The sequence below is a fragment of the Salvelinus alpinus genome, chromosome 11, assembly GCF_045679555.1.
Source record: "Salvelinus alpinus chromosome 11, SLU_Salpinus.1, whole genome shotgun sequence".
Lineage (NCBI taxonomy): Eukaryota > Metazoa > Chordata > Actinopteri > Salmoniformes > Salmonidae > Salvelinus > Salvelinus alpinus.
Window position 1 is genome coordinate 20,710,300 of NC_092096.1, and position 25,727 is coordinate 20,736,026.

The 25,727-nt window shown below is 44.0% G+C and overlaps 1 protein-coding gene across 1 annotated transcript; it reads right to left on the bottom strand.

Moving 5' to 3' along the window:
- Positions 1 to 24,264: 24,264 nt before the first annotated feature.
- On the bottom strand, positions 24,265 to 25,296 carry LOC139533720 (GTPase IMAP family member 9-like). The gene has a single exon (XM_071332032.1). It carries the CDS (start codon positions 25,278 to 25,280, stop codon positions 24,573 to 24,575), a length of 708 nt encoding a protein of 235 aa, XP_071188133.1. The 5' UTR covers positions 25,281 to 25,296; the 3' UTR covers positions 24,265 to 24,572.
- Between the last annotated feature and the right edge of the window lie 431 nt (positions 25,297 to 25,727).

Genomic DNA, 25,727 nt, shown 5'->3' on the forward strand with positions numbered 1-25,727 from the left:
TAGGCTGAGTGGGCTGAAGGGGGCTAGGCCTATGAGTTGTTGGTTTAGGCTGAGTGGGCTGAAGGGGGACAAGGTCTATGAGTTGTTGGTTTAGGCTGAGTGGGCTGAAGGGGGAGTAGGTCTATGAGTTGTTGGTTTAGGCTGAGTGGGCTGAAGGGGGAGTAGGTCTATGAGTTGTTGGTTTAGGCTGAGTGGGCTGAAGGGGGACTAGGTCTATGAGTTGTTGGTTTAGGCTGAGTGGGCTGAAGGGGGACTAGGTCTATGAGTTGTTGGTTTAGGCTGAGTGGGCTGAAGGGGGAGTAGGTCTATGAGTTGTTGGTTTAGGCTGAGTGGGCTGAAGGGGGAGTAGGTCTATGAGTTGTTGGTTTAGGCTGAGTGGGCTGAAGGGGGACTAGGTCTATGAGTTGTTGGTTTAGGCTGAGTGGGCTGAAGGGGGACTAGGTCTATGAGTTGTTGGTTTAGGCTGAGTGGGCTGAAGGGGGAGTAGGCCTGTGAGTTGTTGGTTTAGGATGAGTGTGCTGAAGGGGGACTAGGTCTATGAGTTGTTGGTTTAGGCTGAGTGGGCTGAAGGGGGAGTAGGCCTGTGAGTTGTTGGTTTAGGATGAGTGGGCTGAAGGGGGACTAGGTCTATGAGTTGTTGGTTTAGGCTGAGTGGGCTGACGGGGGACTAGGTCTATGAGTTGTTGGTTTAGGCTGAGTGGGCTGAAGGGGGACTAGGTCTATGAGTTGTTGGTTTAGGCTGAGTGGGCTGAAGGGGGACTAGGTCTATGAGTTGTTGGTATAGGCTGAGTGGGCTGAAGGGGGAGTAGGCCTGTGAGTTGTTGGTTTAGGATGAGTGGGCTGAAGGGGGACTAGGTCTATGAGTTGTTGGTTTAGGATGAGTGTGCTGAAGGGGGACTAGGTCTATGAGTTGTTGGTTTAGGCTGAGTGGGCTGAAGGGGGAGTAGGCCTGTGAGTTGTTGGTTTAGGATGAGTGGGCTGAAGGGGGACTAGGTCTATGAGTTGTTGGTTTAGGCTGAGTGGGCTGACGGGGGACTAGGTCTATGAGTTGTTGGTTTAGGCTGAGTGGGCTGAAGGGGGACTAGGTCTATGAGTTGTTGGTTTAGGCTGAGTGGGCTGAAGGGGACTAGGTCTATGAGTTGTTGGTTTAGGCTGAGTGGGCTGAAGGGGGACTAGGTCTATGAGTTGTTGGTTTAGGCTGAGTGGGCTGAAGGGGGACTAGGTCTATGAGTTGTTGGTTTAGGCTGAGTGGGCTGAAGGGGGACTAGGTCTATGAGTTGTTGGTTTAGGCTGAGTGGGCTGAAGGGGGACTAGGTCTATGAGTTGTTGGTTTAGGCTGAGTGGGCTGAAGGGGACTAGGTCTATGAGTTGTTGGTTTAGGCTGAGTGGGCTGAAGGGGACTAGGTCTATGAGTTGTTGGTTTAGGCTGAGTGGGCTGAAGGGGGACTAGGTCTATGAGTTGTTGGTTTAGGCTGAGTGGGCTGAAGGGGGACTAGGTCTATGAGTTGTTGGTTTAGGCTGAGTGGGCTGAAGGGGGACTAGGTCTATGAGTTGTTGGTTTAGGCTGAGTGGGCTGAAGGGGACTAGGTCTATGAGTTGTTGGTTTAGGCTGAGTGGGCTGAAGGGGGACTAGGTCTATGAGTTGTTGGTTTAACCTGAGTGTGCTGAAGGGGGACTAGGTCTATGAGTTGTTGGTTTAGGCTGAGTGCTTTTCCACTGTAACTCTCTGCTTCTAAACATAGAGTAGTCTAGACATAGTCGTTGTTAGTGAGGCGACCTCTGAATCACTGTCTGACATTTTTTAGGCTTTCATAACTAAAATGTGCCGTTTGTGAGCAATGTGGTTAATTTACTGTACCTTACTGTTGTTTCTTGTTCAGAGCACACAGCGAGTAAACCGATACATTGTATCAAATTCACTTAACAGTGAGAACCACGAGTTATTCAAGTTTAGCACTGTATCCAGTATCCACAAATGTTCCTGGTGTTCCTAAATTATGTCTGATACTGGAGATTTAGGTTTCACAGCTAGGGAGCACCAGTTCTATCTTTTGGAATCACATTCACAATTATTTCATAAATGAACTGTATTTCTAAAGGCTTGTATAAAAATAAAGGGAAACCTACATTACATGTCATTGGAGTGCTATTTCATTTTTCCACATTAGCCTAACTGGTTTCCATTTTCCAACATCCCTATGACCATCATCATTAAAATAGGCTACCTTGATTCAAATATATTTCATTCAATGAATCACCTTATTTAGAAAAAAAACATGCCGATGTTTGCGGCCATTTTTGCCACAAGATTGCAATACTTAACTATTTACCTATTCTGGACCAAACTGGGGACATATTATGCACAGGTTTACTCTTACTTAGAGATGTAAAACTACACGATATATATATACACAAAAGTATGTGGCTACCTCTTCAAATAAGTGGATTTGGCTATTTAAGTCACACATGTTGCTGACAGGTGTATAAAATTGAGCAAACAGCCATGCAGTCTCCATAGACAAACATTGGCAGTAGAATGGCCTTACTGAATAGCTCACATACTTTCAATGTGGCACCGTCATAGGATGCCACTTTTCCAACAAGTCAGTTCGTCAAATTTCTGCACCGCTAGAGCTGCCCCGTTCAACTGTAAGAGCTGCCCTCGGTTGCAACACTCACAACCGAGTTCCAAACTGCCTCTGGAAGCAATGTCAGCACAATAACTTTTCGTCTGGAGCTTCATGAAATGGGTTTCCATGGCCGAGCAGCCGCACACAAGCCTAAGATCACCATGTTCAATGCCAAGCGTCGGCTGGAGTTGTTAGGTGGAGCAGCACAGTGGAACCCAAGAGCAGACTCAGACAAGGAAACAGGGATGAATGAACCAAGATATTTATTGTAACACAGGGAGAGCTGGAGTGCAGATCCGGGGAAGCTCGGATGAGTTGTAGGAAACCAGATGTGGAGGTTGAGGTTGGAGTGAGCTGGGTTGGGACAGGGTAAGCAGGTCCGGACGGGAATCCAAGGGAGTGGTGGTGAGCTGAATCCAGAACAGAGTAGCAGGGTGGTGAGATGTGGAACAGGAGACAGGAACCAGAGTCAGAGCGGCAAAAATGCATTGAGAGGATAAACAGCGTCAGGCAAGGAAACAGGCACAGCAGGATACAGGATCTTAAGAGAGAGAGAGAGACAGAGTGTCCTGGGGGAAAGGCTGCAGGTCAAGTTGACACCGGATGTCCACTAGGGGGTGTGGCAGGAGCAGATGTGACAGGAGTGGTGTAAAGCTTGCTGCCATTGTACTCGAGCAGTGGAAATGCGTTCTCTGGAGTGATGAATCACACTTCACCATCTGGCAGCTTGAAGGATGAATCTGGGATTGGATGCCAGGAAAACACTACCTGTCCCAACGCATAGAAAATGCTGACCATATAAAATGCTGACCATATTAAATTGCATTGTGTGCCCCCCAGAACCCCTCTTTTACGCTGCTGCTACTCTCTGTTTATCATATATGCATAGTCACTTTAACTATACATTCATGTACATGGGGTGGCAGGTAGCCTAGTGGCTGCAAGATCGAATCCCCAAGCTGGCAAGGTAAAAATCTGTTGTTCTGCCACTGAACAATGCAGTTAACTCACTGTTCCTAGGCTGTCATTGAAAATAAAAAATTGTTCTTAACTGACTTGTCTAGTAAAATAAAACATACTCTCTCAGTTGTCCTGACCAGCCAGTTCCCCCGCACATTGGCTAACTGGGCTATCTGCATTGTGTCCCGCCCACCTGTCTTTTATGCTACTGCTACTCTCCGTTTATCATACATGCATAGTCACTTCAACAATATCTACATGTACAGTTAAAGTCAGAAGTTTACATACACCTTAGCTAAATACATTTAAACTCAGTTTTTCACAATTCCTGACATTTAATCCTAGTAAAAATTCCTGTTAGGATCACCACTTTATTTTAAGAATGTGAAATGTCAGAATAATAGTAGAGAGAATGATTTAATTCATATTTTATTTCTTTCATCGCATTCCCAGTGGGTCAGAAGTTTACATACACTCAATACGTATTTGGTAGCATTGTCTTTAAATTGTTTAACTTGGGTCAATCGTTTCAGGTAGCCTTCCACAAGCTTCCCACAATAAGTTGGGTGAATTTTGGCCCATTCCTCCTGACAGAGCTGATGTAACTGAGTCAGGTTCGTAGGCCTCCTTGCTCGCACACGCTTTTTCAGTTCTGCCCATTTGGAAGACCAATTTGCGACCAAGCTTTAACTTCCTGACTGATGTCTTGAAATGTTGCTTCAATATATCCACATAATTTTCTTTCCTCATGATGCCATCTATTTTGTGAAGTGCACCAGTCCCTCCTGCAGCAAAGCACTCCCACAACATGATGCTGCCACCCTGGGCTTCACGGTTGGGATGGTGTTCTTCGACTTGCAAGCCTCCCCCTTTTTCCTCCAAACATAACGATGGTCGTTATGGCCAAACAGTTCTATTTTTGTTTCATCAGACCGGAGGACATTTCTACAAAACGTACAATCTTTGTCCCCATGTGCAGTTGCAAACCGTAGTCTGGCTTTTTTACGGCAGTTTTGGAGCAATGGCTTCTTCCTTGCTGAGTGGCCTTTCAGGTTATGTCTATATAGGACTCGTTTTACTGTGGATATAGATACTCTTGTACCGGTTTCTTCCAGCATAGAAACATTTCCTGAACGGGCAGACCCTCCTCTTAAAGAGATATTTTGGTTCTGTGGGGTGGGTACCATGTGTTCAGAAACACTAGAACAAACCGTCCTCATGTAGTGGAGCTGATGGAGAAGATGCTACAGGAGTGGAAAAGAAAACACTCCAATCCAGCTTGTAGAATTTGTTGACTTTGATTATAAAAGGAAAGATGAATGTCACTAATTATCCATTTTAGATCACTTTTGTGCGTCCTTGTGACTAAAAGCTCCAAGTTTGAATAGTTCCAAAGTGGTGTAACTTGGTAATAGACATGTACTGTCCTGTGTATTATACACTTGTATTAATAATCTTTCCATTTATTGAAGTCACTGTGCATTTATAATGTTTTATAAAGCTACTGACAGACATACAGATTTCTGAAGACTTATTTGACTTGAAAATGCTTATACTTTGTGGCTTACTGGCTAAATTATCAGGCCAGATTCCCTACATGGAACTACAGATAATCCCAAAGAATCCTAACGAAATGCATTCTGAATTGTCTGTCCTATATCTGAGAGATATCAAGTCTATAGTCCTGTTATTGAGGTGTCTCATAAAGCACTCTACAAAACCGCTACACTTTTCCCGAACAAAGTCATCTGAGATTTTGAGCTACTGGCTACATTGAACCAGTGCTGGAAGTGGACTGTAATAAGTGCTGGTAGTCAATGTGGGTGCTGGTACTCTTTATACTGTATTTAGGTGCCAGTACTCATCACATACTGTAAGAGACAATAGGTACTTTATGCAAACTACTTGTCGCATTAAAAAGTAATGACAGGTGTGATGGAAACAGCAAATGTTGTTAAACTTTCCTAAGTACTGACAACATAAAATGTTTGACAAGGCTGGATAGAGTAGTAGGTCTATCTTTAGTTGTTGTTGTCCAGTATTTGCTTTGATCTCTGAATCACTGTCTAACATTTTGAGGATTTCATGACTCGTATTCTGGAACCCTTATAGTCACCCTTTGTATCTTTTGATGGCAAATGTTTTGGAATCAATGGCTGTTTATTCAGTTGTCACGGAGCAATTCAACCCCACTTTGTTTGTGTGAGCTATTTACAGGCCTTCTGACATAAGGCACTGAAGAAATTGCTCTAGACCAAGAAAAACTGATGGAGAAAAAGCATTTACTTCTATTATCAAATAAAATAAAATAAAAATGTATTTGTCACGTGCGTTTCACGTGCGCCGAATACAACAGGTGTAGACCTTACAGTGAAATTCTTACTTAACCAATTGTGCAAAAAAAATTATTAGGTGAACAATAGGTAAGTAAAGAAATAAAAACAACAGTAAAAAGACAGTGAAAAATAAACGTAGGGAGGCTACATACAGACACTGGTTAGTCGGGTTGATTGAGGTTGTATGTACATGTACATGATGAACAGAGAGTAGCAGTAGTATAAAAGAGGGGTTGGTGGGTGGCGAGACACAATGCAGATAGCCCGGTTAGCCAACGTGCGGGAGCACTGTTTGGTCGTGCCAATTGAGGTAGTATGTACATGAATGTATAGTTAAAGTGACTATGCATATATGATAAACAGAGAGCAGCAGCAGCGTAAAAGAGGGGTTGGGGGGCACACAATGCAAACAGTCCGGGTAGCCATTTTGGGGGTAAAAACTGTTGAGAAGCATTTTTGTTCTAGACTTGGCACTCCGGTACAGCTTGCCATGCAGTAGTAGAGAGAACAGTCTATGACCGGGTGGCTGGGGTCTTTGACAATTTTTAGGGCCTTCCTCTGACACCGCCTGGTGTAGAGGTCCTGGATGGCAGGCAGCTTAGCCCCAGTGATGTACTGAGCCGCACTACCCTCTGTAGTGCCTTGTGGTCGGAGGCAGAGCAGTTGCCGTACCAGGCAGTGATGCAACCAGTCAGAATGCTCTCGATGTTGCAGCTGTAGAACCTTTTGAGGATCTCAGGACCCATGCCAAATCTTATTCATTTCCTGAGGGGGAATAGGCTTTGTCGTGCCCTCTTCACGAGTGTCTTGGTGTGTTTGGACCATTCTAGTTTGTTGGTGATGTGGACACCAAGGAACTTGAAGCTCTCAACCTGCTCCACTATAGCCCCATCGATGAGAATGGGGGCGTGCTCAGTCTTCCTTTTCCTGTAGTCCACAATCATCACCTTAGTCTTGGTCACGTTGAGGGATAGGTTGTTATTCTGGCACCACCCGGCCAGGTCTCTGACCTCCTCCCTATAGGCTGTCTCGTTGTTGTCGGTGATCAGGCCTACCACTGTTGTGATGTCTCCAAACTTAATGATGGTGTTGGAGTCGTGCCTGGCCATGCAGTCGTGGGTGAACAGGGAGTACAGGAGGGGACTGATCACGCACCCCCGGGGGGCCCCTGTGTTGAGGATCAGCGTGGCAGATGTGTTGCTACCTACCCTCACCACCTGGGGGCGGCCCGTCAGAAAGTCCAGGATCCAGTTGCAGAGGGAGGTGTTTAGTCTGAGGATCCTTAGCTTAGTGATGAGCTTTGAGGGTACTATGGTGTTGAACGCTGAGCTGTAGTCAATGAATAGCATTCTCATGTAGGTGTTCCTTTTATGATGCACACACACACACACACACATTATATCCATCTGGTAACCATAGATTCATATCATGTGATTCATAACAGGCCCTGTATAACTACCTATCATTTCTATTTTACTTTCAGTCTCTCCTTTTTGACAAAGATTACCCTGAGATCCATCCCTCAATCACAGAAGGTGACTTTTTGTTTTTAATTCCTTTGTATGTCTCAGTTGTACAGATGTAGGATTAAATTAAACCCCGGAAATGTAAAACTTGTAGTGCCACCACCACCGTAGAGATGGTGCCAGGTTTCCTCCAGAAGTGACACTCGGCATTCAGGCCAAAGAGTTCAATCTTGGTTTCATCAGACCAGAGAATCTTCTTTCTCATGGTTGTCATGTGCCTTTTACTGAGGATGTGCCTTTTACTCTCCCCTTTCCACAGAGGAACTCTGGAGCTCTGTCAGAGTGACCATCGGGTTCTTGTTCACCTCCCTGACCAATGCCCTTCTCCCCCGATTGCTCAGTTTGGCCGGGCAATGATGGAGGCCACTGTTCTTTGAGACCTTCAATGCTGCAGAAATGTTTTCGTACCTTTCCCCAGATCTGTGCCTCGACACAACCCTGTCTTGGAGGTCTACGGACAGTTCCTTCAACCTCATGGCTTGGTGTTTGCTCTGACATGCACTGTCAACTGTGGGACCTTATATAAACAGGTGTGTGCCTTTCCAAATCACATCCAATCAATTGAATTTACCACAGGTGGACTCCAATCAAGTTGTACAAAAATCTCAAGGATGATCAATGGAAACAAGATGCACCTGAGCTCAATTTAGAGTCTCATAGCAAAGGGTCTGAATACTTGTAAAAAAAAAATGCAAAAATCTATAAAAACATGTTTTCACTTTGTCATTATGGGGTAGTGTGTAGAATGATGAGGGACATTTTTTTTTTAATACATTTTAAAATCAGGCTGTAATGTAACAAAATGTGAAAAAAGTCAAGTGGTCTGAATACTTTCCGAATGCACTGTAAACACATTGATTCTTAAAGAATATAATTTATGAATACCTCATGAGCTTAGTTCAACTGTCATACCCCACCAGAACCCAAAATATAAGCTTGTTTTACTCCAATGATTGTTAGCAATGTAACGTTAATTGTAATCAAACAGTTTAAACCCCCCCCAAATAAATATTTAAAAATATATTTTGGTATCATGGATGGTCAGTCTTTGCATCCTTAGCTTGGTCTATGAATTTGAGAATGGTTACATTCTCCAGCCCCATCCTTCAGCTCTTTACCAAAACAGTGGTGGGGTGTCCACTTTGTTATTGTTTCAACTGTAGATTGCCCCTTTAAGGAAACTCCAAGACATTATACAATCAAGGGAAGTTGTCTTTCATTAGCATGAGCACGGGGTCCCTCAAAGACATGTGCTATCCTCCAGAGTTGTCGACTCGAGTCACGTGACTTGGACTCCAGTCACAAATTTGATGACTTGAGACTGGACTTCACATAAAATAAAATAACTTGACACTTGACTTTGACTTGGTGCCTCAAGACTCCGGACTCGACTTTGACTTGAAACTGATGACTTGAAATTATCTGACCTGGTTTCGTAATGTTTTCACTAATTTTGTGGACAGAGTTTAAGTGGATTATTCTACATGTAGCGGTCTTTATATGTACCACAGAAGAACAAAGAAATGAAGAGTGAAACCACAGCTGTCTTTTTGGCTTTTATGTAGATCTGCAATAATATTCTGAAAAGACAGGACAGGAACACATCAGTCTCCAATGCACCATTTGTCTAGTTGTTCTATAGAGGAGCATGAAGAAAGGTAAAACACATATCCTGTCTCACATCTCCAAACATTGCTAGGAGCTTTCAGTGTTGACAGTACTAAAATACATCTCACGTACAAAAACACAGTAATACAAACAAGCTACAACGTGAAATCACATTTATCCCATTCCGCCCTTAGAGGGCTAAAACTATATCTTTCATAATGCAGCGCTAGCATAAGTCGGCAGCTCAGCTAACCATCTGCATCACAGAAAGACATGTGTTGATGATTCGTTACTAGAGAAATGAGACCAAGTCAAGACGCTGGACAGGGTGGATCGGTATATAGTAAGACAGTTTATTCGGATGTAAAGATATCTGAGCAAAGCGTGCTGCACGGCCCCGTTCGTCTAGTTCTTAGGGAACTATCGGAAGAAGAGACCCGAAACATATTGTGCAGTTCAAGTTATACAGTAAATGACGTAGGTAGATTCTTGTAGTTCGTGCTCCTGACTGGTCGCTGTAAGTGGAGGCCCGTTCCCTCCACGCTGGTGTCCATCCCTCATTGGTTCCTGGCACTGTTCTTTGTTCCTGGAAACCCAGCCTAAAGCAAGGGTGTGTGTGTGTGTGTGCATGTGCGTGTGCGTGTGCGTGCTCGTATAATGGCATTCCTCCCTTATCAGTGGTAATAAAAGGTCTGAGTCAGCCATTCTCCCCTGCGTGGGGGAGTGAGGTTTGTATCTGTTACGGGCAGATGGTGTTTAACTGTGGGGTGTAGCAAGATATTTGCAACAAAGTCTGCTTTAATGAGGAAGGCATTATAACAGTATTATAGCTATGTGTTAAGGTCAATGAAGACAACATTTCTTACACATGCTAGCTAGTAACAGTCATATTTTTTAGCACTCTGTAAAACTATATCAATAACGATACAACTATGAAAGTTACATGTTTCAATAGTCTCACACTCTCCTATAACAATATCTATGGCATTAACCTTGGGATGCTTTATTTATTTAACGTTATGGACTTCTACACCGGAGTAGTCTGCAACACATACCTTTCAATTCAATTTGCTTTATTGGCATGATATAACAATGTGTCACGATCGTGTGGAGGAGAGACGGACCAAGGCGCAGCGGGATATGAATACATCTTCTTTTATTAGAACGACGAAGATGAACACGAAACGAAACACTTATACAAACTATACAAAACCAACAAACGACCGTGAAGCTACAAACGAAAGTGCACACACAAGCTACTTACAGTGGGGAGAACAAGTATTTGATACACTGCCGATTTTGCAGGTTTTCCTACTTACAAAGCATGTAGAGGTCTGTAATTTTTATCATAGGTAAACTTCAACTGTGAGAGACGGAATCTAAAACAAAAATCCAGAAAATCACATTGTATGATTTTTAAGTAATTAATTTGCATTTTATTGCATGACATAAGTATTTGATCACCTACCAACCAGTAAGAATTCCGGCTCTCACAGACCTGTTAGTTTTTCTTTAAGAAGCCCTCCTGTTCTCCACTCATTACCTGTATTAACTGCACCTGTTTGAACTCGTTACCTGTATAAAAGACACCTGTCCACACGCTCAATCAAACAGACTCCAACCTCTCCACAATGGCCAAGACCAGAGAGCCGTGTAAGGACATCAGGGATAAAATTGTAGACCTGCACAAGGCTGGGACGAGCTACAGGACAATAGGCAAGCAGCTTGGTGAGAAGGCAACAACTGTTGGCGCAATTATTAGAAAATGGAAGAAGTTCAAGATGACGGTCAATCACCCTCGGACTGGGGCTCCATGCAAGATATCACCTCGTGGGGCATCAATGATCATGAGGAAGGTGAGGGATCAGCCCAGAACTACACGGCAGGACCTGGTCAATGACCTGAAGAGAGCTGGGACCACAGTCTCAAAGAAAACCATTAGTAACACACTACGCCGTCATGGATTAAAATCCTGCAGCGCACGCAAGGTCCCCCTGCTCAAGCCAGCGCATGTCCAGGCCCGTCTGAAGTTTGCCAATGACCATCTGGATGATCCAGAGGAGGAATGGGAGAAGGTCATGTGGTCTGATGAGACAAAAATATAACTTTTGGGTCTAAACTCCACTCGCTGTGTTTGGAGGAAGAAGAAGGATGAGTACAACCCCAAGAACCCATCCCAACCGTGAAGCATGGAGGTGGAAACATCATTCTTTGGGGCTGCTTTTCTGCAAAGGGGACAGGACGACTGCACCGTATTGAGGGGAGGATGGATGGGGCCATGTATCGCGAGATCTTGGCCAACAACCTCCTTCCCTCAGTAAGAGCATTGAAGATGGGTCGTGGCTGGGTCTTCCAGCATGACAATGACCCGAAACACACAGCCAGGGCAACTAAGGAGTGGCTCCGTAAGAAGCATCTCAAGGTCCTGGAGTGGTCTAGCCAGTCTCCAGACCTGAACCCAATAGAAAATCTTTGGAGGGAGCTGAAATTCCGTATTGCCCAGCGACAGCCCCGAAACTTGAAGGATCTGGAGAAGGTCTGTATGGAGGAGTGGGCCAAAATCCCTGCTGCAGTGTGTGCAAACCTGGTCAAGAACTACAGGAAATGTATGATCTCTGTAATTGCAAACAAAGGTTTCTGTACCAAATATTAAGTTCTGCTTTTCTGATGTATCAAATACTTATGTCATGCAATAAAATGCAAAGGAATTACTTAAAAATCATACAATGTGATTTTCTGGATTTTTGTTTTAGATTCCGTCTCTCACAGTTGAAGTGTACCTATGATAAAAATTACAGACCTCTACATGCTTTGTAAGTAGGAAAACCTGCAAAATCGGCAGTGTATCAAATACTTGTTCTCCCCACTGTACGTTCAACATAGACAATTACCCACAAACACCTAAAACCCATTGCTACCTTAAATATGGCTCCCAGTCAGAGACAACAATAACCAGCTGTCTCTGATTGAGAACCAAATCAGGCAACCATAGACTTTCCTAAACACCTACACTCAACCATAGACATACCTAGACACATACACTCAACACAAACCCATACACTACAACCAACATATTGCTATACATATTGCTATACCATATAATCACCCAAAACACACACATACCCCATGTCACACCCTGACCTAACTAAAATAATAAAGAAACAAATAATACTAAGGCCAGGGCGTGACACAATGTACATATTGCCAAAGCTTACTTTGGATATTTACAATATTAAAATAATAAGAATCAAAATTGTCAACGGGACAACAGTAGCAACAATAACCAAGGGTCAAAATAACCATACATTGAACAATAACAATAAGCATAGAGGACATGTGCAGGTTGGTTGGTCTGTCAGACACTGTCCCTCATTTTATGGCAGGCACCAATGTAGTGCGCTGCCAACCCACAGATCTTTGCGTCCTCCCCCAACAGGACGGGTAGCCTATGCTCATCAGAGAGGTCTTTGAGCCACTGACCAACCTGAATATTCTGTTCTGCATTGTGTACTTTTCTAATAATTTAAAGTTTGATGGAATAGCCATTTTAACTCTCCTACATACACACAGCCAGACACAGTAACCATGGCATGGCCCTTGCAACAACAACAAAAACATTACAGATTGGCTAATGAAACACACACACTCAGCACTCTCATTAGACCAGCAAACTGTCAATCAACACAGGTCGGGTGAGCAAGGGCACAGATTGCTGTTTTATTGTACTGCTATAGGATCAGGTAGATCAGATGGAAGATTTGTTTTTTTATATATTTATATAGGCAGGTTGTCACGTTCTGACCATAGTTCTTTTGTATTTTCTTTGTTTTAGTGTGGTCAGGGCGTGAGTTGGGTGGGTAATCTATGTTTTGTGTTTCTGTGTTGGTTTTCTTGTTTGGCCTGATATGGTTCTCAATCAGAGGCAGGTGTTAGTCATTGTCTCTGATTGGGAACCATATTTAGGTAGCCTGTTTTCTGTTGGGTTTTGTGGGTGGTTATTTTCAGTCTTTGTGTGTCTGCACCAGATAGAACTGTTTCGGTTTTCACTTTGTTGTTTTGTATTTTGAAGTGTTCACTTTCATTAAATAAGATGAACACTTCCCACGCTGCACCTTGGTCCTCTCTTTCTCCCGACGACAACCGTTACACAGATCAGTTAAGAACACATTCTTATTTATAATGACGGCCTAACGGTGAACAGTGGGTTAACTGCCTTGTTCTGGGGTATAACAGATTTTTAATTTGTCAGATCAGGGATTTGATTCAGAAACCTTTCGGTTACTAGCCCAACACTCTAACCACTAGGCTACCTGCTGCACCATTAACACATGTGCCAAGACCAGAGTGAGAATATTTACTGTTTATGGCAGACTTTTTGTGCCATATGGGATGGAAACGCGTAGAATTAACATTTTTTCATTAGGTCAATTAGAAAATATGTAGGATAAAATGCTTTTTATGTGCACTACGTCATTACGCAATGGTTTTTTATTGTCAAGAAGCCAGTTCGATGGAAACCTACCACTGCTGGTAAAATGTGCACATTTTTGGGCCGAATATTGAAATATTCGCTTGAAAATCTTCTAACAAATTGCTGGAAACCTAGCTATTGAGAAAATAAATCAGAAAGCCTCAACCATCAATTTGACCTCGCCATGGGATTAAAAAGGTTTGAAATGTCAGAATGAATCTCCCCTTAGGAAAAATGGATCAACCCCTACAAAAATGTAGATTCATTATAATCCAAATAATAATTCCAATTTCCTGTTCCTGCAGGATTATTTTTCTGCTGTAGCAAACTGGCTCAAATTAAGACCATACATCTGTAGTGCCAGTTACTGTTGTTGGGTTCTACAATCCTTCTGTGCTTTATCAAATTTGCCGAATCAGAAATGGCCGTTATAGTCCTAAATGGAGCGGCCATCTTACTCCTTCATAAACTGTCTTTGGACTAGTACAGAGGCCATGTCCGAAATCTGTCTTGCCTACTACTTACTAAAACTGCATAGGCTACTGTGTACTAATTGTAATGCATACTATTTACAACATACTGTTAAGTAAGAACGTGCTAGGACTAGTGCTAGGACCAAGCTGTATCAGCATTTCAGGGTTCTAGCACAAGGCCAGAGCCCCACAATGTTATTTTTAGTCTTTAAAAACGTGTATGTTCTGAGAGATATGAGGAAACAAAGGTTAAATAACAAGAGAGAGGTAGATTCCCACAGCAGGTTCTGCTAGATTCAGAGGGGTTGGGTTAAATGCGGAAGACATATTTCAGTTGAATGCATTCAGTTGTACAACTGACTAGGTATCCCCCTTTCCCTTTCTTTAGGCTGCATTCCATGTGGTTGAAACAACAGTTGAAGTTGGTAAGCCAGCAGGGTTTGTGGAGCTTGTGATGAGGATGCTTAAAGCCACACTCCTTAATTTGTGAATATCTTCAAAGACTGGGCCACCAACAAAAATGTAAACAATGGAACAAAAATACATTCCATTTACATTTTCACATGCAAATAACACTTGCTTTACGTGATACATCTATAGTTCTTAAGTAAGGACTCAGTGGCAGAACGAGAGTTAATGGTCGATTCATTGCTCTTACAGAAACCTCCGCCGTACCTAACATAACTTACAACGATTAGACGTACGAGTTTGCGTGGCGGTTAGAGCAAGAAAACAATAATGATGCGATAAATGAAACGAAGTGCTCCACATAGCCTATATGAAGGGCCTAGATGTATCAACTTTCACAGTGAATGGTTTTGTTTATATGTTGTGTGCGTATTAATTTTTATATTGCCAAAGGAATCATAAAAAATCTATGAAGTCAACTTGATTCATAATCAAAGTGTCCTTTGACACCAAACATTAATGAGCGCCAGACTTCTGAACAGGTCTCGAAACCATGCCAGGACCTGCAGAAACACCAGCCCCGACAGTAGGTCAACTTAGTACAGGAGCAGCCATGGAAGCTCCAACTATCATGACACAAGGCGAGACCCAGATGCAGACACAGGAGGAAGATGGTTGGAGTCTTACAATGTTTATCAATCAAAAAGGGGTAGGCAAGAGAATGGTCGTGTACAGGCAGAAGGTCAAAACCAGTTCAGAGTCCAATAGGTACTGAAGGGTAGGCAGATTCAAAGTCAGGGCAGGCAGGATGATCAGGCAGGTGGGAAAGTAGTCCAGTGTCAGGCAGTGGTCAAAACCGGGACGACTAGCAAAGAGAATAGACAAGGAGCACCGGGAAAAATATGCTGGTTGTCCTCATTCCAGCACAGCTGTTGTTTCACCAACTACTTGCAGCCACGCCTGCTCCCGCTCCCCCTCCCTGGCGCTTGAGGGCGCCAGGCTACCCGTCATCATACACACCTGTTACCAACATTACGCACAGCTGCGCTCATTGGACTCACCTGGTCTACTTCATATTGTTGATTACCCCCTGTATATCTGTCTGTTCCTTGGTGGTGTTCCCTGTGTCCTCATTAATGGTTGTTATGTGTTCCTGTCCAGACGCTGTTCCTGTTCCGTTTCATGTCCGTCAGCTAATAAACCATCCCTCCCTGTACCTGTTCCTGTTCTGTTTCATGTCCGTCAGCTAATAAACCTTCCCTCCCTGTACCTGTTCCTGTTCCGTTTCATGTCCGTCAGCTAATAAACCTTCCCTCCCTGTACCTGTTCCTGTACCGTTTCATGTCCGTCAGCTAATAAACCTTCACTCCCTGTACCTGCTTCTCATCTCCTGCGTCGTTCCTTATAAGAAGCTTATTACCTAAAATGGATCAATTGAAATTGTGGGTTCACAGATCCAATCCAGATGTGTTAGTCATTACTGAGACGTGGTTAAGGAAGAGTGTTTTGAAAACTGACGTTTAATCTTTCTGGTTAAAACCTTTTTTGGCAAGACAGATCTTCCAAAGGTGGGGGAGTAGCAATCTTTACCAAGGATCACCTTCAGTGCTCGGTTGTCTCCACCAAGTCTGTCCCCAAACAATTTGATTTGCTGGTTTTAATAAGCATTTACATTTTCAAATAGTTATTTGTTGACTGTTGCTGGGTGCTATTGTCCTCAATCAGCACCGGCCTGTACCCTACCTGCCCTAAGCTCTCTCCTGGCCCCTTACACTAAGTCTGAATTTGTCCTGCTAGGTGACCTAAACTGGGACATGCTTAAACCACCTGACCAAGTCCTAAAGCAATGGGACTCCCTAAATGTTTCTCAGATTACCAATCCCAGAAGGTATCACTCCAAACACCCAGAGAAGGCTACTCTCGATGTTATACTCAGAAATAATCCTGATAGGTATCAGTCTGGTGTTTTCTGTAATGACTTAGCTGTTTTACAGCCTGTGTTCGTAATGGCTACTCAGTGAAACGACCTGTCTTGATTTGTCATAGACGCTTGCAAAAAACTTAAATAAGCTAGCCTTCCTTCATGAACTGGCCTCTGTAAAATGGTATAGAATCAGCTTGATCCCCTCTGTCGAAGACATTTGGACCTTCTTTTTTGATATTTTCAGTGGTATTGTTAACAAACACGCCCCCATAAAGAAAATGAGAATTAAAAACAGGTTCAGCCCCTGGTTCGACTGTGATCTTGCAGAGTTACTCCACCTCAAGAATTGCATTTGGCGAAAGGCTTGGCACACGCATACTCAGGCTGACAGGCTCTTGTTCAGGCAAATGATAAATAAGTGCACTCAGGCTATCCGGAAGGCCAAAGTTAGTTACTTTAAAGAGCAGTTCTCTCTCTGTGGGTCTAACCCCAAGAAGTTCTGGAAAACGGTTAAAGACCTGGAGAATAAACCCTCCTCCTCACAGTTGCCCATGTCCCTTAATGTTGATGATGTTGTTATTACTGACAAGAAGCACATGGCTGAGCTCTTTAATCGCCACTTTATTAAGTCAAGATTCCTATTTGACTCAGCCATGCCTCCTTGCCCGTCCAACACTTCCTCATCTCCCACCCCTTCTAATGGGACTATCCCCGACGCTTCTCCCTCTTTTTCCCCTGCCGCGCTACAAAGTTTCTGCCTGCGGGCAGTCACTGAGTCTGAGGTGCTAAAGGAGCTCCTTAAACCTGACCCCCTTTCTTCTTTAAGGTTGCTGCCCCTATCATCGCCAAGCCTATCACCAACCTTTAAAACTGGTTCCCATTGCTTGGAAGGCAGCCACAGTTTGTCCTTTATTTAAAGGGGGAGATCAAGCTTATCCTAACTGTTATAGGCCTATTTCTATTTTGCCCTGTTTATCAAAAGCGTTGGAAAAACTTGCCAATAATCAACTGACTGGCTTTCTTGATGTCTATAATATACTCTTGGGTATGCAATCTGGTTTCCGCTCAGGTTATGGATGCGTCACTGCAACCTTAAAGGTCCTCAATAATGTCACCATTGCCCTTGATTCTATCTACTGCAGCCTTCATCCTCCACATACAACACCTGTTCTACCAGTTACATTCTGTTAAAGGTCCCCAAAGCACACACATCCCTGGGTTGCTCCTCTTTTCAGTTTGCTGCAGCTAGCGACTGGAACGAGCTGCAACTAACACTCAAACTGGACAGTTTTATCTCAGTCGCTTCATTCAAAGACTCAATCATGGACACTCTTACTGACAGTTGTGGCTTCTTTGATTGATGTATTGTTGTCTCTACCTTCTTGCCCTTTGTGCTGTTGTCTGTGCCCAATAATGTTTGTACCATGTTTTGTGCTGCTACCATGTTGTGTTGCTGCCTTGCTATTTTGTTGTCTTAGGTCTCTCTTTATGTAGTGTTGTGTTGTCTCCCTTGTCGTGATGTGTGTTTTGTCCTATATTTATATTTTATTTATTTAAAAATGTTAATCTCCATTCCCGGTCCCCACAGGAGGCCTTTTGGTAGGCCGTCATTGTAAATAAGAATTTGTTCTTAACTGACTTGCCTAGTTAAATAAAAGTAATCATAAATAATGATAACCAGTATAGGGTAACAGTGTTTAATGTTACCTTGTCATACATTGTTCTTGTCGACCACAAATTTCCACAAGGTCTTGGACTCCAGGATGGGAAAATGCTTACAAGAAAGAAGCATATTGCTTCCCTTCCTGTCCAGCTCAGGCGTTCGGTGTCGCCAGCCTTCTAGCTGCTGCTGAACCTACTGCTGGCAAACGCCCTTCACACATCAACCCCGGACTTGTCTCGTCATCAATACACACACCTGGTTCCAATCACTATATATATACTCCCTCTGCCATTTCTCTTCGGTCATTGTGAATGTTACTTGTTTTCCTGAGAGGAATCTCTCCTACTATTTCCTGAGTACTTTAAATTTTGCACTTTGGATTCGCTCTGTGCCTTTTTGTTTATGAAGATTTATTTTGAGAACAACAGCGTTTGGGTTTCGTCCCACTTTTATCTATGGTGCTCAAATAAATTCAGCAGTTCTAAACAGTAAGACATTTAAAAGTGTTAACCCTCGCAACGCTGCCTGCCCAGACGGCATCCATAGCCGCGTCCTCAGAGGATGCACAGAGCAGCTGGCTGGTGTGTTTACGGACATATTCAATCTCTCCCTGTCCCAGTCTGCTGTACCAACATGCTACAAGATGGCCACCGTTGTCCCTGAACCCAAGGCGGCAAAGGTAATTCAACTAAATTACTACCGCACGTTGCACTCACTTCTGTCATCATGAAGTGCTTTGAGAGACTAGTCAAGGATCATATCACCTCCACCTTACCTGTTGATGGGGTCACTTTGGGGTCATGATAGGGGCTGCACCAAATGATTGATGTATTATAATAATTGATTATGCTTATTTACATTTACATTTACATTTAAGTCATTTAGCAGACGCTCTTATCCAGAGCGACTTATGTTGTGTTAATAGAAGGGGAAGGGCTATAAGATCTTCCACCACTCCATTTATAGGGTCCTGGACCACAGATTAGCAATATATGCATTATAAGGCTTAATAGTGTTCCACAGTTCTTTTCTAGTCTCTGCCTCTTATAAGAAAAGGTCTGAGCAGATGTGTGAGCCATTGCAGTCAAAACAGGGTGTCTGTGAGAAATCGCCTCAAGGCTAAAAGATACATAGACACAGACCCCTGCAGGGGAGTAAATAGATAAGAGACAAGTCAGACACACCACTGTAAGCCACACGGGAATGGAAAATTACTGCCGAGCCCTTAGAAAACACTGGACTATTGTTTTCTCCTGCAAGTTTGTATAACTGTCCAGGCATGGGCCTGGTCTCAGGAGTAGAAGGTGTTGACGTAGGCAGTTACATCACTAGGGGTTGACTGCAAGCATATTAACTTTTCTGCGCTACGGATACCGAATACGGGTTCACTTTCCTAAACAACCCCTGAATTGCAGGGCGCCTATTTCAAAAATATTCCTAACAATATTTATAATCATGCAATCACAAGTGAAATATACCAAAACACAGCTTAGCTTGTTGTTAATCCACCTATCGTGTCAGATTTTGAAAATATATTTTACAGCGAAAGAAATCAAAGCTTTTGTGAGTGTAGCTTTCAATGCTACATCAGCTAGCCCCAAATTAGCATGGTCACGAAAGTCAGAAAGGCAATAAAATTAATCGCTTACCTTAGATAATCTTCGTACGTTTCCACTCACGAGACTCCCAGTTACACAACAAATCTTCTTTTTGTTCGTTAAATATTACTTTTATCACAAAAAAATGCCATTTGGGTTGCGCGTTATGATGAGAAAACTACAGCCTCGTTCCGGTCCTGAAAGGAAGATGAAAATTTCCAAACGTATCAGATTAAAAAATATTACTAAAAATATTTATAATCATGCAATCACAAGTGAAATATACCAAAACACAGCTTAACTTGTTGTTAATCCACCTATCGTGTTAGATTTTGAAAATATATTTTACAACGAAAGAAATCCAAGCTTTTGTGAGTGTAGCTTTCAATGCTATAACAGCTTAGCCTTATATTAGCTTGGTTAGCTTGGTCACGAAAGTAAGAAAAGCAATCAAATTAATCGCTTACCTTTGATAATCTTCGGGTTAGGGTTTCCACTCACGAGACTCCCAGTTACACAACAAATGTTCTTTTTTTTCGATAAATATCACTTTTATCACAAAAAAATACGCAATTTGGGTTGCGCATTATTTTGAGGAAACAAAAGCCGTGTTCCGTTCGACTGTAACGGCAGATTTCCTCCTCTTCGTCTGAAGAGGTGGTGTAGCAGGGATCGGACCAAGACGCAGCGTAGTAAGTGTCCATGTTTTAATATAATCCACTGAACAAGACACAATACAAAATAACAAAAGTGAATCTAACCGAAACAGTCCCGTGTGGCACAAACACTGACCCAGGAAACAAACACCCACAAACCAACAGTGAAAACAGCCTACCTAAATATGGTTCCCAATCAGAGACAATGAAAAACACCTGCCTCTGATTGAGAACCATATCAGGCCAAATGACAAACCTAAACATAGAAACACAGAACATAGACTGCCCACCCCAACTCACGCCCTGACCAAACTAACTAAAGACAAAACAAAGGAAAATAAAGGACTGAGGGGCGCCTCTGGACTGAGGGGCGCCTCTGGACTGAGGGGCGCCTCTGGACTGAGGGGCAGCTCCGGACTGAGGGGCAGCTCCGGACTGAGTGGCAGCTCCGGACTGAGGGGCAGCTCCGGACTGAGGGGCAGCTCCGGACTGAGGGGCAGCTCCGGACTGAGGGGCAGCTCCGGACTGAGGGGCAGCTCCGGACTGAGGGGCAGCTCCGGACTGTGGGGCAGCTCCGGACTGTAGGGCAGCTCATGACTGTAGGGCAGCTCATGACTGTGCGCTGGGCGGCTCTGGCGGCTCCTGACTGGCTGGCGGCTCTGGCGGCTCCTGACTGGCTGGCGGCTCTGGCGGCTCCTGACTGACGGACGGCTCTGGCGGCTCCTGACTGACGGACGGCTCTAGCGGCCCCTGACTGACGGACGGCTCTAATGGCTCGGGACAGACGGGCGGCTCTGAAGGCTTGTGACAGACGGATGGCTCAGATGGCGCTGGGCAGACGGATGGCTCAGATGGCGCTGGGCAGACAGATGGCTCAGATGGCGCTGGGCAGACGGATGGCTCAGATGGTGCTGGGCAGGCAGGCAGCTCAGACGGCGCTGGGCAGACGAGCAGTGCAGGCAGCTCAGACGGCGCTGGGCAGACGAGCAGTGCAGGCAGCTCAGACGGCGCTGGGCAGACGAGCAGTGCAGGCGGCGTTGGGCAGACGGCCGACTCTGACCTGCTGAGGCGCACAGTAGGCCTGGTGCGTGGTGCCGGAACTGGTGGTACCGGACTGGAGACACGCACCTCAAGGCTAGTGCGGGGAACAGGAACAGGGCACACTGGACTCTCGAGGCGCACTATAGGCCTGGTGCGTGGTACCGGAACTGGAGGTACCGGGCTGAGGGCACGCACCTCAGGGCGAGTGCGGGGAGAAGGAACAGTGCGTACAGGGCTCTGGAGACGCACAGGAGGCTTGGTGCGTGGTGCCGGAACTGGAGGTACTGGGCTGGAGACACGCACCACAGGGAGAGTGCGTGGAGGAGGAACAGGGCTCTGGAGACGCACTGGAAGCCTGGTGCGTGGTGTCGGCACTGATGGTACTGGGCTGGGGCGGGAAGGTGGCGCCGGATATACCGGACCGTGCAGGCGTACTGGCTCCCTTGAGCACTGAGCCTGCCCAACCTTACCTGGTTGAATGCTCCCCGTAGCCTGTCCAGTGCGGGGAGGTGGAATAACCCGCACTGGGCCGTGTTGGCGAACCGGGGACACCATGCGTAAGGCTGGTGCCATGTACACCGGCCCGATGAGACGTACTGGAGGCCAGATATATTGAGCCAGCTTCATGGCACTTGGCTCAATGCTCACTCTAGCCCGGCTAGTGCGGGGAGGTGGAATAACCCGCACCGGGCTAAGCACACGTACAGGAGACTCCGTGCGCTCTTCCGCACAACACGGTGTCTGCCCGTACTCTCGCTCTCCACGGTAAGCCCGGGAAGTTGGCGCAGGTCTCCTACCTGACTTCGCCACACTCCCTTTTAGCCCCCCCCCCCCCCCCCCCCCAAGAAATGTTTGGGTGAGCCTCTCGGGCTTCCAGCCGCTCTGCCTTGCTAGCGCCTCATAATGCCGCCTCTCCGCTTTTGATGCCTCTAGCTCCGCTTTGGGGCGGCGACACTCCTCTGGCTCTACCCAGGGTCCTTCTCCGTCTAGAATCTCCTCCCATGTCCATTCCTCCTTGTACCACTGCTGCTGTTGCTGCTGCCCGTTTCCACGCTGCTTGGTCCGGGTTTGGTGGGTGATTCTGTAACGGCTTTCTTCCTGGGATGAAGGAGAGGACCAAAATGCAGCGCGGTTATTGTTCAACATGTTTAATAATAATATAAACTGTGAACATTAACAAATAACAAAATAACAAACGTGAAAGCCGAGACAGTCCTATCTGGTGCAGAATACAAACACAGAGACAGGAAACAATCACCCACAAAATCCCAACACAAAACAAGCCTCCTATATATGATTCTCAATCAGGGACAACGATTACCAGCTGCCTCTGATTGAGAACCATATTAGGCTGGACACAGAAACAGACAAACTAGACACACAACATAGAATTCCCACCCAGCTCACGTCCTGACCAACACTAAACAAGCAAAACACATAATAACTCTGGTCAGGACGTTACACATGTGTCTGTGTGAAGAGAGAGAAGCCTCTGAGATTTAACGTTGACAGTAGATTTGCGACGGCTTGGTGACAAGACAACATTCCATTCTATGATTAGTGTCTGTGTGCTTGTCTGTGGGTGCCAGGGAGACCCAATCTCCACTTTATTTAAGGAAAGGACCTAGTGTCTATGTTCCATTAGTATTCCTATATAAGCAAGCAGTAAATGAACTAGAGACAGATATTTGGCGCCATGTAAATCTTGATGTCTGTTGCATGAGAGCAAAATGTACCTTGTATACATTCTCTCATCACGTCAGGTGGGGTGTGTGTGTCAGAGCTGTGTGTAAGTTGACTATGCAAACCATTTTGAATTTTCAACACATTAATGTTTCTTGATGCAGTCACTCTCATCAACTATTAGCAAAGAGAGACTGGCATCCATAGTATTTATATTATCCCTTTGATTACAATGAAGAGCAAGACGTGCTGTTCTGGGAAACTACAGCTTAACTGGGTCTTTTTTTGCAGCACTTGATCACATGGCTGGACAATAATCAAAATAAGACAAAATTAAAGCCTTGCTTTTGGAGTGTGGTGTCAAAAAAATATATCTTTACTATGGACAGATCCCTCCCCAACCAATTAATCTATATGTTTTAACGATGAGAGTTTACAATCTAAGGTAACAATAAGTAATTTAGTCTCTTCAACTTGTTCAACAGCCACACCATTCATTACCAGATTCAGCTGAGGTGAGGTCTAGAACGTAGGGAATGATTTGTACCAAATATAATGCTCTTAGATTCAGAGACCAGTTTATTACTGGCCAACCATTCCAAAACTGACTGCAACTCCTTGTTAAGGGTTTCAGTGACTTCATTAGCTGTGGTTGCTGACACGTATATGGTTGAATCATTAGCATACATGGACACACAGGCTTTGTGTTAATACCAGTGGCAGGTCATTGGTAAAAACAGAAAAGAGTAGAGGGCTTAGAAAGATGCCCTGCGGTACACCACATCCTGCAATTTTGACATTAATGAGGCTTCCATTAAAGAGTCTGAGTTCTATTAGATAGATAGCTCTGAATTCACGATATGGCAGAGGTTGAAAAGCCATAAAACATAAGTTCTCAACAACAGGTTATGGTCAATAATAAAGGCTGCTCTGAAAACTAACAGTACAGCTACCACAATCTTCTTACTATCAATTTCTTTCAACCAATCATCAGTAATTTGTGTAAGTGGAGTACTGTGCCCCTGCCCAGTCATGTGAAATCCATAGATTAGGGCCTAATGAATTTATTTCAATTGACTGATTTCCTTATATGAACTGTAACTGTGTAAAATCGTTGAAATTGTTGCATGTTACTTTCATATTTTTGTTCAGTATTCACTTATTATTAACCAATATGGCATGTTCATGACAGTGTATCTGATTAGGTGAAACAATAAACAAACAATCTCTTTACAAAAATACATATATTTTTTAGTTAGATTATGCTTGAATTTCATACCACCATGACTTCATTTGAGTGTTACCGTAAGCTTAGACTTCAATCAGCATGTCATACCACAGTTCATTTTCACCTTTCTCTTCATATTGTATTCACAACATTCTGAATTGTAATACATAGCATGACATTTTAACTAATGTTCATCTCAAATAATAAAGAAAAATGTTGATTAGAGAAGGAGAGATTTCCTACTCAAGTACTATATTATGTTATACTACCGTAAGCTAAATGGTAAAGATATCATAATTCACATCAGTGGTAGTAGTCACAGATTGTGTTCCTGGAGGGGGGAAATAGCCACAGCTATGCTTAATTATTAGTCATCTTCGAAATCAAGTATTTGTTGAAATTCAATGACTCTCTGCAGCAATTCAGCAAGGAATGTGAATTCGTATGTTTGGACCTCTGCCAAATCCCTTGCCATATTTTGCTGGTTAATCATTCCCTCTGCCTCCTGATACATTTTCTCAGTGAAGTGCTTTCCTCCATTTCCTGCCACCATATAATCAATCTTCTTGATCAGCTCAACAACTTGACTTCTATTCCCATCTTTGTTGTTGAAAACATGGAATCTGTTGCCACATCGTTGAATCACTTCTTGAAGCTTTGGATGACCGGTGCGTACATACTCTTGTATTGTTTGACCCTGAAGTTCATCCCCACGAGTAAACAGTACAATCATGTGATTGGAGGCCTCTGGTCCAAAGATTTCCTCCAGGGCCTCGATCGAATTCTGCTCCTCTTTGGTGAATCTGCCCACCTGGATCACCAGCAGGAAGACGTGAGGACCAGGGGTTGAAACCTGAATACACTTCACTATCTCGTTTTTGATATCTGCAGCTTTTTTGCCTGTATCTAAAATCCCTGGTGTATCCACCACATGAATCCACCTATCACTCTCTTGAAGTTGATGCTTTTCACAAGTCCCAGTCACAGAGTTAGCGCTGGGATGAGATTTGAATATGTTTTTGCCCAAAATGGTGTTTCCAACAGCACTTTTCCCCACTCCAGTTTTCCCAATCATCACAATTCTCAGGTCAGGACCTGAAAATAAAGAATTAATGCTTAGTGACCTATTCAGTGAAAACAAATGTCCTGCTAAACATCCTTCTTCTTGTGCTGGAAGAAATTGGATTCATACACTCAACAATATTTCCTGTGTGAAACTAAAGAAACAACTGCAAAAAAGCTACAGTATAGTTAGCTTTCTTTTTTTCTTTTTTTAAATTTTCTGACTTTTCTCATCAATACCTTTTCAACAGAACGTGCAGGAATTATATAAATGACATTCTGAATCAGCTGACGATAGTGAACAAATTGCACTGCTTGTTTTTGCAATTCGGTGTTGAATTTTGGGATGTGAAATATAGCTAAAGTGTTGCTCTCCTCTTCTCTTTTGCTCTCCAAACGTGCAGAGAGCAAAACTCTGGGGCTCTGGAGCTCTCTCATTCAATTCAATGAAGCAGGATAA